The sequence below is a fragment of the Engystomops pustulosus genome, chromosome 7 (assembly GCF_040894005.1).
Source record: "Engystomops pustulosus chromosome 7, aEngPut4.maternal, whole genome shotgun sequence".
Taxonomy (NCBI): Eukaryota; Metazoa; Chordata; class Amphibia; order Anura; family Leptodactylidae; genus Engystomops; species Engystomops pustulosus.
Genome location: NC_092417.1, coordinates 14,334,105 through 14,351,950, shown reverse-complemented (window position 1 = coordinate 14,351,950; position 17,846 = coordinate 14,334,105). Strand labels below are relative to the sequence as shown.

The window sequence follows — 17,846 nt, the reverse complement described above, 5'->3', positions numbered from 1 at the left end:
GAGGTCAAATATCTCATTCCATTTCAAATACAAGATATACAGAATATTCTAGATGAATATTTTTTGGCCTTTTATATTCGGAAGCTTTCTTAGAGACAGATTTCTTTTCAAAAGGGCCACGTGCTACCTACAAAAATATTACCATTAAAAACACATAATTTATCGACCACTTCATATTTATGGACTCTGCCGATTGTGGTTTTGTGTCTTAGAACATTTGGGGATTTGGGACTGACATAACTTGTATTTTTAGGTTTGGAACAGCTGTAAAGGACTTGCTTTTCGTGGCTGGTGTTTTTTCGTACACATACGAGTTTAGTTTTTTAATCGTTTGTTATTAAACATTAAAAACAATAAAATTTTTAAACATTAAAACAAAAATAAATTTCATATTTGGAGGATTAATACCAAAATATAAAGTAAAGTTAGGCTGCGGTTACATGTTCCGCTAGCGTTGCGTTCATAACATGACACTAGCGCACAGGGGCGGACCTTGGCCCGATCGCATATGTGTTTACCGGGAAACGTATGCAGTCGATAAACCAATCGCATGTGTTTCACTTGAAACGCATATGCAAACGAGCCAAGGCCCTTCCCCTGTGTCCTAGCGTCGTATTATGAACGCAACGCTAGCGGAACGTGTGGCCGCCGCCGCCTTTCTTGGGGTTCCTCATAGCGATCTCTGCTCTCCATCGTCAAAATGAAAATTAACTCATTACAGGTAGAACAAAATAAGTTGCACACAAAATAAAAATGGTGCAAACGTGCCAGACCTATAATAAATGATCCATATTGGGCCACATGTATTAGTAGTGAGGCAGTAAGGGCGCGTTCACACGTTGCATTTTGGCCTATTGCGTTTGAAATGCATTACAAACATCTGAGGAGAGGTGATTTGCCGAATTACATTACTGTGAACTTTTTAGTTTACAAAACGCACCGTAAACCTGATGTTAACGCATGTGCCGTCAACGCGTGACTTCCCGCATTGCGTTAACAAATGTAAATTAGTGTAGTCAGGCAAATAAACTCTCCTCAGCTGTCCTATTGCATTCCAAACGCAGACCAAATCGTAACATGTGAACGTCCACTAAGGCACTATGGGCAGTAACTGCCCGACAGAGGGCGCCGGAGTAACGACAATCGGAACGCGTCATGAAAGTTATAGGGCAAAACAAAAAAAATTGTGTACAAGAGGCAAGAGGTTTTAGTTTTTATTACCTTATAAAATCTATATAAATTTAGTATCTTCGTAATTGTACTGACCCAAAAATAAAGCAGAAGTGTGAGGGCGCGTTCACACGTTGCGCTTTGGTTGCGTTCATTTCATGACGCTAGTGCACAGGGGGCGGGCCTCCAAAGAAATGCATGCAATCGGGTTATCGATCACATGCGTTTCCCGGGGAAAGCATATGTGATCGGGCCGAGGCCCGCCCCCTGTGCACTAGCGTCGCTTTATGAACGCAACCAAACCGCAACGCGTGAGCGCACTCTAATTTGGATCGCACAATGGAAACCCACAAGAAAATGAGGTTTGCGTGCAAAAAATAGTCCCTCATAGCTAAATACACCGAAAAAGAAAAAAGTTATAGATTTTTTTAAGGTGGAGGGGGGGTAAAATAGAAACAAAGTAGAAAATGCTCATTGGCGGCAAGGGGTTAATGCATAATTGTATGTAGATTGTTAGGGTTAGGATTTATTAGAACATATAAGTGAACAAGATAACAGATCAGTAAAACTGTCCAAGTATTTAGACACAAAAACCCGGAATGTTAATTACCTTAATTGTACAACTTACAATGATGGGTCTGGGGGGCATCTGATTGGCTGATTGTGACTCGCCCCTTGTACTATATACAGGGAGGGCAGTGATGTGGAGGACATTGCTCTCAGCCCAGGACTAGGATTCTGGACCTTGGATATACTGAGTAAGTGCTGCTAGAACTTTCTTAATTGTCGGATTCTCTAAAGCCAATGTTTTTGTAATTACTTTCTACATTGTCTTCTCCTATCAGTATTAGCTTCGTTCTTCTCTGGTTATTATACAGGCAGTCCCCAGGTTATGTTCAAGATAGGTGCTGTATGTTTGTTCTTAAGTTGAATTTGTATGTAAGTCGGAGCTGTAGATTTTAGAATTGTAACCCCAGCAAAAAAAATTTTTGGTCTCTGTGACAACTGAATTTCAAAAATGTTGGGTTGTCGTAAGAACCAGGAGTAACACTAAATCTTCATAGACTCCTGTGATAACTGTTATAGCCGATTATTGTAGCCTAAGGCTAAAGTACAGTAAATTACCAACATCCAGAGGTCTGTCTGTAACTAGGGGTCGTCTGTAAGTTGGGTTTTCTTTAATAGTTCTGGAGAGGGTCCCAATCCCGTTGAATCTAGGAAAATCTTGGACTCCAGTCACACTGTATTTTGTTGCAAGAAAATTCTTTATTGATACAAACTTTAACGTGACGTTTCGGCCAAACAATTGACCTTCATCAGACTTGGGTTTGCAAGTGAGGAGGTACAATGCTTGGTTCTTGCATATAGCAAGTTGTGGCGCTGTTATGGAGGAATGGCGGTCATAACCGCTAAGAGGGGTGGAGCGTCACGTTAAAGTTTGTATCAATAAAGAATTTTCTTGCAACAAAATACAGTGTGACTGGAGTCCAAGATTTTCCTGTATATGTTATATAACAGCAACAAAAGTATTAAAATACAATTATCTCATTTCAGGAAACAAAACATGAAATCCATAAATTTTTTCAGTTGTCTCCTCCTACTTGGTCTTTATTGCCCCCAAACGGCATCATTGGTGAGTGCAGATTATAGAATAAGTAAATACATAAAAATCTTCATTTTACATGTACTTTTTCATTCTTTGGCGTATCAATTTAATCAGTTTTATATCATCTTTAAAAAAAACTCTGAAAAAAAAATATACTAAATATTTAACTTGATGCTTACCATATATATACTCGAGTATGAGCCGAGATTTCCAGCACAAAAATGTTAATCGTTGCCATGCCATGTACTGGGAAGCAGGAAAAAAATTCCAAATGCAGTGAAATTGGTAAAAAAAACGCATTTGTGCCGTATTCTTGTGGGCTTGGATTTTACGGATTTCACTGTGCGCCCCAAATGATAGGTCTACTTTATTCTTTGGGTTGGTACAATTATGGGGATAACAAATATATATAGGTTTTATAATGTTTTCATACATTTAAAAAAATGTAAACCTCCTGTACAAAATTTTTTGGGGGGATTTTGCCATCTTCTGGCACTTTTGTGGGTGGTGTAGTTTTTTGCGGATTTTGATGACGTTTACAATGTTATCATTTTTAGGACTGTGCGACCTTTTGATCACTTTCTATATAATTTTAATTTTTTTTTTTAATTGCAAAAAAAGTTCCCTTTTTTGACTTTGGGCGCGATTTTCCGTTACGGGGTTAAACGCAGTGAAAAAACGTTATCATATTTTGATAGATCAGGCATTTTCGGACGCGGCAATACCTAATGTGTTTACTTTACTGTTTATTTATATTTATATCAGGGAAAGGGGGGTGATTTGAGTTTTTAGGTTTTTTTATTATATTTTTATTTTTTTTTTATTTTTACTATTTTTCAGACTCCCTAGGGTACATTAACCCTAGGTTGTCTGTAAGATCCTATCATATACTTCAGTATGGCAGTATATGGGGATTTTACTCCTCCTACATCAGCACATTGTAATGCATGGGTTGACCCGAAGTATCCTCGGGTCTTCGTGAGACCCGAGGCTACCATGGCGACGGATCGCCGCTTCCCGATGACGTCACAGGGAGCGACGATCCTCGGAAAGATGGCGGCGCCCATGCTGGCTGGCACCGATCGTGGGTGTTACCGGTAAATCTTTGCTGCAATATGCACCGGGACCCGGCATGTGACGTAATACTAGGTCACATATCGGTAAGGGGTTAAATGTTATTGTCGGCTTATACTCGAATAAAGAAAGAAAAAACAAGTGTACTCAACTTCGACGCCCCCCTGGCAGGTCCTCTTCTATCTATCTCGGTTCCGTGTCCCACTGTGGTCCATCGCAGGGATTGTGACGTCAGCTGACATTCTATGTGCGCCGGCATCGCACACACTAAGATGTCAGCAAGCGGCTGACGTCACAATGCCTGCGATGGACCACACGGGGACACGGAGGGGGGGTTGTCGGAAGTTGAGTACACTTATTTGTTTTTTTTTCCTACTGGCATTATATTAGGGGCAGGGGCTGGCAGGCGATATACTACAGGGGGCTGGCCAGGCTATATACTACAGGGGGCTGGCCAGGCTATATACTACAGGGGGCTGGCCAGGCTATATACTACAGGGGGCTGGCCAGGCTATATACTACAGGGGGCTGGCCAGGCTATATACTACAGGGGGCTGGCCAGGCTATATACTACAGGGGGCTGGCCAGGCTATATACTACAGGGGGCTGGCCAGGCTATATACTACAGGGGGCTGAGCAGGCTATATACTACAGTGGGCTGGAAGGCTATATACTACAGGGGGCTGGAAGGCTATATACTACAGAGGGCTGGAAGGCTATATACTACAGGGGGCTGGCAGGTGATATACTACCGGGGGCTGGCTGTATACTACAGGGGGAGGGCTGGCTGTATACTCCAGGGGCATGGCTGGCTGTATACTCCAGGGGCATGGCTGGCTGTATACTCCAGGGGCATGGCTGGCTGTATACTCCAGGGGCATGGCTGGCTGTATACTCCAGGGGCATGGCTGGCTGTATACTCCAGGGGCATGGCTGGCTGTATACTCCAGGGGCATGGCTGGCTGTATACTCCAGGGGCATGGCTGGCTGTATACTCCAGGGGCATGGCTGGCTGTATACTCCAGGGGATTTGCAGGCTATATAATCCAGGGGGCCTGCAGGCTATATACTCCAGGGGACTTGCAGGCTATATACTACAAGGGGCTGGCTGGCTATATACTACAAGGGGCTGGCTGGCTATATACTACAAGGGGCTGGCTGGCTATATACTACAAGGGGCTGGCTGGCTATATACTGGGGGGGGGCTGTGACCAATGCATTTCCCACCCTCTGCTTATACTCGAACCAATAGGTTTTTCCAGTTTTTTGTGTTAAAATTATGGGTCTCGACTTATACACACATCGGCTTATACTCGAGTATATACGTTAATAGTTCTATGATAAAATGGCTCCAAATATTGACTTATTTCTCTTGTCTTTGTATTTACAGCCTCAAGCTAAGGTCATACAAGGTAAGACAATTTACAGAATTTTGTATTCTTTATTTTTTTTTTTTTTAACGTTAAAAAATGATATTAAATACATCAGATGCAAATTAATTAAATTAAAATGTACAAATTCTGGGCAATGTAATCTCAATTTTTATGTTAATAGGATATGACTGTGCAGATGTATGGTTAAGGAATCATAAGGCTCCCAGTGGATTATACTGGATACAACCAAAAGACGGGAACAGCTCTTTTCAGGTAAGAATTCTGGATAATTTGGATAGTTAAAGGAAACCTACCATTTGATTTGATGCATTATGAAACAAACATGCATTAAGACTGCTGTAGCTACACTGATGCAGAAACATATCTTGTTTATTCCCTGAGCTGAGTGGTTTTGATGAAAAAACAATTATACAATTATTAAAATGAAGCTCTGTCGCTTCTGTGCCTGGGCTCCGTGCTTCTCCTTCCACATTAGTTATGCACTGCACCAGGGGATGATGCAATCACTGTTCTCCCTGCCAGGCAGAATAATCAATTGCTGCACCATCCCCCAGCTCAGGATGATTAGTCCTGTCTTAGCTGTTCAGAAAGCTTGTGTGCAATGTGGATCCAGCTTTCCCAACGTCCTGAATTTTTTTCAACAAAACCACTCCACTCAGATATGTTTCTACATCAGTGTAGCTGCAGCATTCTCAAGGTATATTTAGTTAATAATGCATCAAATCAAATGGTAGATTTTTTTTAAAGGAACGGCAGAGGATTGAAGTACGTGACTGCTGGGACTTGATAAAACAAAAGTTAGTCAACTCACTCAGAGGTTGTGTGCAATCTGTGGAGAAAGGTGCATGGAACGGGGAGACGCACGATTGGCTGATGCAATCCACAAAAGAAAGGGATGGAATAAATGTGAAGATTTAATTAACGTTTTTAAGTTCTGGTACCAATTCTGGATAGTGGACTTTACTCCTTGATGTATCAGCACTGATGGCCATTTTAGTTTTTCTTCGCATGGATGGTCCTTATATCGGGACGCTGTAAACCAGTTCCCTCATTCAGATGTTTCTAATAACCTAGTTCTCCATGGAGAAGCCCGATTCATACTTATTCTACTCCAGCCTTGGGCCCTTTCTCCTGACAGACGGTATCTGCGTCTCCGATAAACTTCACACTGTTTATATATCGACATCATTTTATCGAGTGCAATTTTAAGATTTTTTTTTTCAGAATTTGAATGTTTTTTTTGTTTTTTTTTTTAAAATTGTTATTTATGCTCCCATCAGGTTTACTGTGAAATGTCTAAATATGGCGGCCGGACTCTTATACAGAGACACGATGGAACAGATAGATTGAGCTTCTATAAAACATGGAAGGAATATGAAAATGGATTTGGACAACTTCAAGGTAAAGAAGACTAAAAATCTCTACCTTTATGTGGTCTTAGAGTATAATACACTCTCTACTTTTATAACTCCTCTCTATTTTTCACTAATTAATATATACCATATATATATACTCGAGTATAAGCCTAGTTTTTCAACACAAAAAAATGTGCTGAAAACCCAAACTCGGTTTACACTCGAGTAAAAAAAAAAAATCAAAACTCACCTTTCTGGCTTCCCCCACTGCTGGCTATATACTGGGCCAGGGGGATGGCTATATACTGGGGGATATGGGCTGGCAGGCTATATACTGGGGGGCAGGTGCTGGCTATATACTATGGGGCAGGGTCCGGCAGGCTATATACTGAGGAGGCTGTGACCAATGCATTTCCCACCCTCGGCTTATACTCGAGTCAATAGGTTTTCCAGGTTTTTGTGGTAAAATTAAGGGCCTTGGCCTATACTTCTGTTGGCTTATACTCGAGTATATACGATAATTAATTATTTTTTGATTATTCTAGGTGAGCATTGGTTGGGTCTAAAAAAAATGTATGACCTGACCCATCAGACAGGTAGACCCGCCAGCCTGTACATCAGCATGGGAGACTTTGATGGGGAGAAGGCTTATGCACTGTACAGTCCCTTCAGTATCGGTAGGGCAGACGAATACTATAAGTTGATGGCCGGAAATTACTCGGGAACAGCAGGTGAGTGACGCAGAATACAAATCACCGTACAGTGAAAGAACCAGGAAGGAAAGATGTGAATAAATTATATTTTTCATGGTAGGAGACGCCTTTTCAGAATATGAAAACATTTCTGGCAGCAACCAGCATGGCCGCCCTTTCAGTACTTTGGATGTGGTCAAGGACAACTGTCACCCATACTGTCCAGTAGGGGGCATAATGGAGCCGAGCTGCAGCGATCTGTTACAAGCAGGCTGGTGGTTTAACGCCTGCGGATTTGCAAATCTGAATGGAGTTTGGCGCGACCAATCGTTATATAAACATTGGACCTCATCTGTAGCTTGGCCAACATGGAGATGGGAGGAGTCTCTGAAGTTCTCGAGAATGTACCTCGTTTATAATTAGAGGGATCGTTCTTGGAAGTTTTCATTTCAGTACATAATTTTTTTAGATGTATCGGTTTCTTGGACTTTATGTATTAAAGATGGAATCTGTCATAATATTTTCTTAATTAAAGATAGTCAAACATTATACATTTTATATTGTACAATTCCTAATTATAATATTGCTAAGGTTTGTTAACCCCTTAAGACCGGGCCCTTTTTTGTTTTTTCATTTCCATTTTTCACTCTCCACCTTCAAAAATCTACTTTTTTATTTTTTACACTTGAAGAGCTGTGTGACGGCTTATTTTCTGCATATCAAACTGCACTTCATAGTTATGGTATTTAATATTCCATGTCGTGTAGTGGGAAGCAGGAAAAAAATTCCAAATGCAGTAAAAATGGTGAAAAAAAACATTTGCAGCGTTTTCTTGTGGGCTTGGATTTTACGGCTTTCACTGTGCGCCCCAAATTCTTTGGGTCGGTGCGATCACGTGGATACCAAATTTGTATAGGTTTTATGTTTTCTTACATTTACAAAATTTTAAATCCTCCTGTACAAATTTTTTTATTTGATTTTGCCATCTTCCGGTGCTAATAACTTTTTCATAATTTGGTGTACAGAGCTGTGGGTGGTGTCATTTTTTGCAACTTTTGATAACCTTTTACATGCTATCATTTTTAGAACAAAATGACTGTTTTATCACTTTTTATATAATTCTTAGAAATGGCAAAAAGTGCCATTCTTGACTTTGGGCGCTATTTTCCGTTACTGGGTTAAACGCAGTGAAAAAACGTTATTATATTTTGATAGATCTGGCATTATGATTTTTACTGTTTATTTATATGACTTCTAGGGAAAGGGGGTGATTTTAATTTTTATGTTTTTTTAATTATAATTTTTTTACCTTTTTTTTTAATTTTTGCTATTTTTCAGACACCCTAGGTTGATTAATCCTACCATATACTGCCTTACTACAGTATGACAGTACATGGGGATTTTCCTCCTCATTCATTACAATTTGCAATTAGCACATTGTAATGAATGGGTTAAAACGAGACAGCCTCTTCATAAAACCCAAGGTTGCCATAGCAACGGATCACTGCTCCCCTGTGACGTCACGGGGAGCGACGATATTCGGCAAGATGGCGGCGCCAAAGGTGCCGGCGGCAATCGGTGGGATATGCAGCAAAGACTTACCGGCTATGGAGAGGGATCAGCCCGTCAGCCCTCTCCATGCACCAGCACCCAACGCGTAGGGAAGAGGTTAAATAATTAAACTACATGAAATATATACAAAGTTTGTTGGTTTTCTACCTCTCAGCTACTTTGTGCCTCTACCACCTATGTTACATACATAATTATTGAGAAACCGATCACTGAACAAAAACTGGTCACCATTTCTGATTATACATTAGATTGGAACACTGATATTCACATCCCCCACCGGGGCCTAGGCCTTTATCGTGGCCTGGATGAAGCCGGGGCATGGAATACCAGAGTGGCTAGCTGTTATTGCCTTGGTCACGGTGCTTGGTATACGGTAACTGAGGTCTAGTCCAGAGCCTGGCCGGTCTCCAGCAGGTGGTGTGTGCAAGAAAATGGAGGGAGAAGCTGATAGAATAGGTTTCTCCCTGGGACAACCCGCTGTTTAGATAAGGATCCCTGAAGATGGTGAGCCTGTGATTGTGAACAGCTTAAACCAGGGATCACTCGGAGCAGACAGCGGCCTTATACATCAGCTGGGAGGAGATAACTGGTCAGAGTTCAGGTCCGCAGGGAGGTGGTTGCTCACAGCCTGGGTAATGGCTTCAGGCCAGGCTGGTAAAGATGGGACAGAGTCCTTATGGTGGGCTCTTCAGGCCTAGTCTCATGGGACTGGCTAAGGTGTCAGGCAGCTTTCCTGTGACACCTCTGCTTCCTGGTCTGGAACACTGACTCTTTGAGTCTGACCTCACTGGCTTCCTGGGTAAGAAAAACCATTTCCTCCCACCCACAAGGAGTTTTATAAACTCCCCCTTATGAGGCGGCAAGCACTTGTCCAACCAGCACACTTCTTCCTTCACAGCAATTTCAGAGCATACAATTGGATAGAGAAGTTAACTCTTGACCTTTCAGGCAGAGGCTTAAAGCTGCAGTTACCAAGCATACCATGTTAGAGCCCCTGGATGAGTTGCGCAGGTTCACCAGACAGCTCTTGACAAAGAGAGGGACACTTTCGCAACACCTACCTGCCATATGCATTGGCAGGGCTGTTGCATTAGTGTACAATCTAAAATAAACGGGAACCTATGTCGGTATGTAGCATTATTCGTGTTGGAAGTTCCTCCAATTGGACTCCCACACCATACTAAATATTCTAGGTCGTTGGAAATTATATTAGTGTAACCCAAACAGACATACACCAGAATATATTGACCTTGGTCAGTAGGGGGAGCGCAAGATTTTGTGTAGTGTGGACTAAACTGTAAGTGTCATAAAGTAAGTTCAACATTCTCCAATGCTACACAACTACAATAGGAGAGTCTCACTAACTCTTGGATGCATTCATATTTGTTTAGACTGCATCTCATTTCTACATATAATCACCTCTACGCTTTTCTCCCATTTTGAATTGGGATCATCAGGAGAGATCACTAAGGTTATGTATTGTCATACCTCCCAACTTTTAGAGAGATGAAATAGGGACAAAAGTAAGGGGCGGAGCAAACAGAGTGGCTTTGGAGAAACAATTTCTGTAATGCATAAGCCACTCCTTTTGCCTCATATTCAGATCAACCTCAAATTATGCTCCCCCAGAAGCAACAGACAAGGACATCTCCTTGCTTTGTCTCGAGGAGGCACAGAGCTGAGAGCAGATGAGCAGGGCCCCGGAATTTTGTCAAAGAGCACTAGGAGAGAGGGGAAGCTGTGTCCTGTACATCTCCTCTATGTTCCGTCTTGCCTCAGGCGGCAGATACCCGAGCCATTGCCGGCCAATTCGTCCACATGAAAAATCAATCACGCCTGTCTCTTTAAGAGACAGACGGGAATGATGTACAGAGTGGCACAGATCCTTCTGTCTGTGCCACTCTGTTGTTCTGGTGGAATCAGGCAGCATGTAATGATGTCACACTGCCTGTGTCCTGGCACAGAGCACAAGGCAGGGAAGAGGACTCGAGCACCAGCGGTAATTGCTTCATTCTTTAAGCAGGCTGTAAATAATACAAGGGTTACATATTATACAATAAGGGGGGCTGTGTGTCATAATATGGGGGCTGCATATTATAGAATAAGGGGGATGTGTCATGGGTGCTCCCGAGATCCCTGTCTCAGATAGCGGGCCCACCCATGTCCCTCTGTGTGCCCCTGCAGCTGCCGCAGCTCTGCAGCTATGTTTCTGTGTCGTTATGTTCCTTGTGTTCCGATGTTCTGTGTGCCTGTGTTCCCGTTCCCATCTGTCTTGACCTTCCATTGCTGACACCGGATGGGACTTGACCCTGCATCTCTGCCACCTGCCCTGACCCCGGCTGCCACCGCAGGCTAGTCACATCTGTGAGGCAACCTGGTGGTACCCTGCCGCAGCAAGACTATTCCGCTTTGTTGCGGGCCAGGTGCCACTTAGATTCTGGTCCCAGATGTCGGCTAGTACCACCTCCTGCAGTGGTCCAAAGGATCCACTCATTCCGAATCCTGACAGTAAAAGGACTCTCTGCGCAGATCAAAGATGCTCCGGCTCGTAACTTGCTGTCAACTCTGAGTGGTATTATCACACCGGGCCACTCGGATTGACGTTCGGTTTAAGGAGCGTGCCAAGGAACTACGCTCCGAGCACCCTCAAGCACTTGTAAGATGTTTTCCTTACCTGGCACCTGCTTCCGCTCCATACCTGGACTTTGCAGATGTGTTCTCCAAGAAACAGGCCGAGACTCTTCCTCCACATCGTCCCTACGATTGCCCCGTTGACCTGCTGCCTGTCTTTTCTCCTCCACGGGGTCTGGTGTACCCGATTTCAGGACCTGAGACTGCCGCTATTTCTGAGTATATCAAAGTGAATCTGCAAAGAGGCTTCATATGCGAATCCTCCTCTCCAGCTGATGCAGGTTTCTTTTTTGTCACCAAGGCTCTCTCCACCCCTGTATAGACTATTGCGGTCTTTACAAGGTCACCATTAAGAATCGCTATCCTCTGCGCTGATCACGGAGCTGTTAGATCGTCTACTGGGTGCGAGAGTCTTTTCCAAATTGGATCTTCGTGGGGCCTACAATCTCATCCGCATCAGGAAGTGTGATGAGGGGAAGACCGTCCTTAATACCCGTGAGGGGCATTTTAAATATTTAGTTAAATGCGTCATCTGTTTTCCAGGAATTTGTTAATGACATCTACAGAGACTTATTGTACAGTTGTGTTGTGGTTTACCCAGATGACATCTTTGTGTATTCTGCTGATCTCAAATCCCACCAGTCCCACGCACGGCAAGTGCTCATTCACCTCAGGGTTAACCATTTCTATGCCAAACTGGAGAAATGCCACTTTCATCAGAAGAGCCTTCCATTCCTTGGATACATAATTTCTGATAAAGGCTTGCAGATGGATCCTGCCAAGTAATCTGTGGTTCTTCAGTGGCCAAGCCCAGTGGGACTGTGTGCAGTTCAAAGATTTTTTGGGCTTTGCTAATTATTATAGACAATTTATCCCACATTTATCGTCTCTGGTAGCTCCAATGGTGAGGAAAGGTGGCAATTCCTGTGCCTGGTCTCCAGTGGCAGAGGAGGCCACAAAATTAAAGACTGCTTTTTCCTCTGCATCAGTTCTTACCCGAACTAATACCGAAAAGCTGTTTCTTGTGGAAGTTGATGCCTCCTCCGTGGAAGCTGGGACGGTCCTTACCCAGAAAGGGCCTAAAGACCGAACTCTCACCTGCGGCTTCTTCTCCAAAACTTTCTCTTCTGCAGAGAGGAATTATTCTATTGGAGATCATGACCTTCTGGCTATCAAGCTTGCCTTTAGGAATGCTGCCATCTGGTGGAGGGAGCCCGATTTCCAGTCAGCATTTACACGGACCACAAGAATCACTAGCCCCACATCATTTAGAGAAGGGGCAGGGGACTGTAGGGGGGGGGGTGGAGATTTAATTTTAAAAAGTGCTCTTGCAGCGATTGCCCCCCTCTTCAAGGGGAGGTTTAGGCGGGCCTATGGGGGCCCGCCCCGGTGGTTTATAAGTTATGGGGGCACGTGGAGGGGGCCCGCGCGAAGAACAAGGCCTCCGCTTCGTCTCAGCCCCGGGTCCCCATCTACAAGCAGGCGGCGCGGCTCGGCTTTGAAGAAAGGAGCATCGGCGCCACGTGCGGGAGCTGCCTCCCGCTACCGACAAGATCAGCGTGGGACAGATCCTGACGCTCCTCAAGGTAAGCAGCACTGCCATGCGCTTCAATCTCTCCCCACCCGCCCCCACCCCGCATCCCCCCTAAGTCCAGATCCACTGCCCTCCCACCCCTAGTAGCCACCAGGTCCCTGTCCCATAGCCATCAGGCAGTAGCTCACCTTTCTCCTCCTGTGCTCTCCCCTCATGTGTCGCAGCCACCTCCTGCAATGAGCTCTCTCTCCCCTCATGTGTCGCAGCCTCCTCCTGCAATGAGCTCTCTCTCCCCTCATGTGTCGCAGCCACATCCTGCAAGGAGCTCTCTCTCCCCTAATGTGTCGCAGCCTCCTTCTGCAATGAGCTCTTTCAGAGGGAGCAGATCCCCCTCCCCCCATACATCTCTCAATGTAACACTCCAAACACTCCAAACTATTGATGCCTAGGGCCACCCCCACTTCACATACTCATCGCCATGGAAGTACCCTTGGAGGCCGTACCGCGACTATACCGTTGATACTGGCTCCGAGTTTTCCTCTTCAGGTCACAGCCGTAGGAAGCATCATTACCGCCACGACCGTTATTCAAGCTCCTCTTCTTCTGGTTCAAGTGGCCGTAATGTGGCGCGCTTCCACGATCGCATGCATGGCAGCCGCAAAAGCGAACCTTCACGCTACCGCTCAAAACGCTCCAGAAGGTCCAGATCTCCATCTCATCGATCTGCTACTAGCAATCGTCACCAAGCATCACCAGCGTCTGCATCCTCTCATCCGGCAAGCTCCCGCTACGAAAGACCAGCATCATCCGCCCCTCATCCATCAATTTCCCACAATGAAAGGCAAGCGTCAGCAGCCAATCGCCAGTCATCCGACCGTGGCCAGGGAACATCGCCTGTACCTTCTCATCATTCTCCGCAGATCAACCCGTCGGCCCAGCCAGCACAGTTGACAGCATCGGGTGAGTCCAGTGGCCTTCCTTCTTGGTCGGCCATTACCTCCACACACGGGAACAACACAGACATGATTTCAACAGTAAAATCATTTTTAGCATATCTCGAGGGTAGTCAGGAACACCATAGGGATCCCACGGGTAGTCAGGAACACCCTAGGGGTCACACGGGAGTACAAATTCTAGATAATCCAGGGTCGTGATCGACTTTTAAAGACACAATGTTTTGCGCAGTATCCCCCCTAGGTACCCACGTGTCCGAGGAAGTTAAAGAAAAAATAAAGAGGGGGGATTTCGTAGATATTTGGGCGCTTTTAAACGTCGATCACGTGACGGTTGATAAGGAGAGAGTTTTTGAAAAGGGATAGGAAAAGAAGGTTAAAGTGTCCAAAACCTTCAGCCCCGGGTCCCCATCTACAAGCAGGCGGCGCGGCTCGGCTTTGAAGAAAGGAGCATCGGCGCCACGTGCGGGAGCTGCCTCCCGCTACCGACAAGATCAGCGTGGGACAGATCCTGACGCTCCTCAAGGTAAGCAGCACTGCCATGCGCTTCAATCTCTCCCCACCCGCCCCCACCCCGCATCCCCCCTAAGTCCAGATCCACTGCCCTCCCACCCCTAGTAGCCACCAGGTCCCTGTCCCATAGCCATCAGGCAGTAGCTCACCTTTCTCCTCCTGTGCTCTCCCCTCATGTGTCGCAGCCACCTCCTGCAATGAGCTCTCTCTCCCCTCATGTGTCGCAGCCTCCTCCTGCAATGAGCTCTCTCTCCCCTCATGTGTCGCAGCCACATCCTGCAAGGAGCTCTCTCTCCCCTAATGTGTCGCAGCCTCCTTCTGCAATGAGCTCTTTCAGAGGGAGCAGATCCCCCTCCCCCCATACATCTCTCAATGTAACACTCCAAACACTCCAAACTATTGATGCCTAGGGCCACCCCCACTTCACATACTCATCGCCATGGAAGTACCCTTGGAGGCCGTACCGCGACTATACCGTTGATACTGGCTCCGAGTTTTCCTCTTCAGGTCACAGCCGTAGGAAGCATCATTACCGCCACGACCGTTATTCAAGCTCCTCTTCTTCTGGTTCAAGTGGCCGTAATGTGGCGCGCTTCCACGATCGCATGCATGGCAGCCGCAAAAGCGAACCTTCACGCTACCGCTCAAAACGCTCCAGAAGGTCCAGATCTCCATCTCATCGATCTGCTACTAGCAATCGTCACCAAGCATCACCAGCGTCTGCATCCTCTCATCCGGCAAGCTCCCGCTACGAAAGACCAGCATCATCCGCCCCTCATCCATCAATTTCCCACAATGAAAGGCAAGCGTCAGCAGCCAATCGCCAGTCATCCGACCGTGGCCAGGGAACATCGCCTGTACCTTCTCATCATTCTCCGCAGATCAACCCGTCGGCCCAGCCAGCACAGTTGACAGCATCGGGTGAGTCCAGTGGTCTTCCTTCTTGGTCGGCCATTACCTCCACACACGGGAACAACACAGACATGATTTCAGCAGTAAAATCATTTTTAGCATATCTCGAGGGTAGTCAGGAACACCATAGGGATCCCACGGGTAGTCAGGAACACCCTAGGGGTCACACGGGAGTACAAATTCTAGATAATCCAGGGTCGTGATCGACTTTTAAAGACACAATGTTTTGCGCAGTATCCCCCCTAGGTACGCACGTGTCCGAGGAAGTTAAAGAAAAAATAAAGAGGGGGGATTTCGTAGATATTTGGGCGCTTTTAAACGTCGATCACGTGACGGTTGATAAGGAGAGAGTTTTTGAAAAGGGATAGGAAAAGAAGGTTAAAGTGTCCAAAACCTTCAATAATTGGCTGCAGGGATTCGCGGTTATGGGACACATCATAACAGAAGTCTCCAGCCACTGCCCCCGATCTTTTCGTTTACCTGGACACAATTATTAGTGCATTCAAGATACACGGGGGAACAGCCTGGTGGCGGTATGACGAGGAATTTCGTCGCTGCCTTTTCAAACAATCAGAGTATAGGTTGGGCTTCTAGAGCCACAGGTATTTGGCTTCAACTTATTTTAGCGCAGCGCTCTCAACGCCCCTTTCTTGGGACCCCCGCAGGGACATCGCAGCAGCCGGATCCCTCCTCTCACAAGCCAACCGGCGCATGCTGGTTATACAATGAGGGCCACTGGAGGTTCTATTCTTCGTGCAAATTTAGGCACGAATGTTCGATCTGCGGGGGCAATCATCCAGCCTTGCGCTGTTTCCGACGCAATAAGCAAAACCCTGTCCCCCAACCCGAGAACGCCAGTGAACGTCCTCAGATTAAGCCCATGGCTAAGTCTGTACCCAAAGAAACGGGAGGCAAACCTTCTTGAAGAAGGTTTCCGTCTCGGTTTTTATATCCCGCACCATCCTACTACGGCAGTTTTCAAATGTAGCAATTTTGTGTCGGTGCGGGAGAACCCGTCTTTAGCCCTTGAAAAAGTTCTTAAGGAAGTTGGTTTAGGCCGAATGGCTGGCCCCTTTTCAGAACCACCCTTTGCAAACCTTAGAATTTCTCCTCTTGGCCTAGTCCCCAAAAAAGAACCAGGGAAATTTAGGCTGATTCAACATCTCTCTTTCCCGAGGGGCTCCTCTTTCAATGAGGCCATATCAAAGGAGGAGGCATCTGTCTCTTACGTCTCTTTTGATAGGGCGGTTAACTTGGTCAGACAGGCTGGCCCAGGAGCGTCCTTGGCCAAATCAGACATTGAATCAGCTTTCAGGTTATTGCCTGTTCACCCTACCTGTTATCACCTCTTGGGGTGCTGCCTCAAGGACCGTTTTTTCTATGATATGTGTCTCCCCATGGGTTGCTCCATTTCGTGCTACTACTTTGAGGTTTTCAGCACGTTTTTGGAATGGCTCCTGGGGTTTGAGACGGGTATCTATTCCACCACTCACTACCTGGACGACTTCTTGTTTGTCGGTCAACGGGACACCAACACTTGTTCCCGTTTGTTAGAAACCTTCACAACTTTAATGAAGTTCGTTGGTGTCCCCTTGTCCGCCGACAAGACGGTCGGCCCGGTTTCCAAATTGTCTTTCCTAGGTATCAAGCTCGATACGGAAAATATGACTTTTAGATTACCGGAAGAAAAAGTGTCCAGGCTCCGCCAAGAGATTGAGTCACTTATTGGGAAGAAAAAAGCCACTTTGCATCAGTTCCAGGTCCTCCTGGGACTGCTAAATTTCGCCTGTAGAGTTATTCCCATGGGGCGAGCTTTCTCTCGCCGTCTTTCTTTAGCTACAAAAGGCACTTGTAATCCAAACCATTTTATCAGGGTCACTAATTCCCTGAGGGAAGACTTGTCAGTCTGGCAGGTTTTTCTCCAGGATTTTAATGGCACGGGCATAATCCAAGAGGCTGAGAAGGATAACTCCTCACTAAACCTTTTCACGGCTTGTTCCCTCTCTCACGGGTTCGCCTCAATTTATGGCTCAAATTGGTGCAGGAGTGATTGGCCCTCCATGTGGTCAGACACGGGTCTGACAAATAATTTAACCCTTTTGCATTTATTCCCATTGGTGGTAGCTTTGGGGCCCCATCTTGGCGGATAATAGGATAAGGTTTTGGTCAGATAACATTTCGGTGGTTCAGGCCCTTAATAGCCTCTCTTCCTCTTCCTACCCGGTCCTTGCGCTGCTTCGACACTTGGTGCTACGCTGCCTTCAGTCAAACATTTGGCTGATGGCGCGATAAGTTACTGATCCTGCGAACGGCATGGCTAATGCCTTGTCTCGTTCCCAGTTTCAGGTATTCAGAGAGCTCCACGGGTCAGCGGACGTGGCGGGGACGGAATGCCCGCAGTGCTTATGGAATCTGGTAGTGAGCAGTTGCAACAGCTAAT

At 45.7% G+C, this 17,846-nt stretch overlaps 1 protein-coding gene across 1 annotated transcript; it reads left to right on the top strand.

The window, feature by feature from the left end:
* The first annotated feature begins 1,893 nt into the window (after positions 1-1,893).
* LOC140068660 (angiopoietin-related protein 5-like) lies at positions 1,894-7,840 on the top strand. The gene is made up of 7 exons (XM_072114046.1): positions 1,894-1,928; positions 2,725-2,803; positions 5,241-5,262; positions 5,405-5,496; positions 6,525-6,645; positions 7,145-7,330; positions 7,413-7,840. The coding sequence occupies exons 2-7, from the start codon at positions 2,735-2,737 to the stop codon at positions 7,712-7,714; spliced, it is 792 nt and encodes a 263-aa protein (XP_071970147.1). The 5' UTR covers positions 1,894-1,928; positions 2,725-2,734; the 3' UTR covers positions 7,715-7,840.
* The last annotated feature ends 10,006 nt before the right edge of the window (positions 7,841-17,846 follow it).

Bases quoted from the DNA above. Each gene is read 5' to 3' on its own strand.
- LOC140068660 (XM_072114046.1), top strand. From the start codon at position 2,735: ATGAAATCCATAAATTTTTTCAGTTGTCTCCTCCTACTTGGTCTTTAT. The intron at 5,263-5,404 runs GTAAGACAATTT...TTATGTTAATAG, and splicing joins TCAAGCTAAGGTCATACAAG to GATATGACTGTGCAGATGTA. The intron at 6,646-7,144 runs GTAAAGAAGACT...TGATTATTCTAG, and splicing joins TGGATTTGGACAACTTCAAG to GTGAGCATTGGTTGGGTCTA.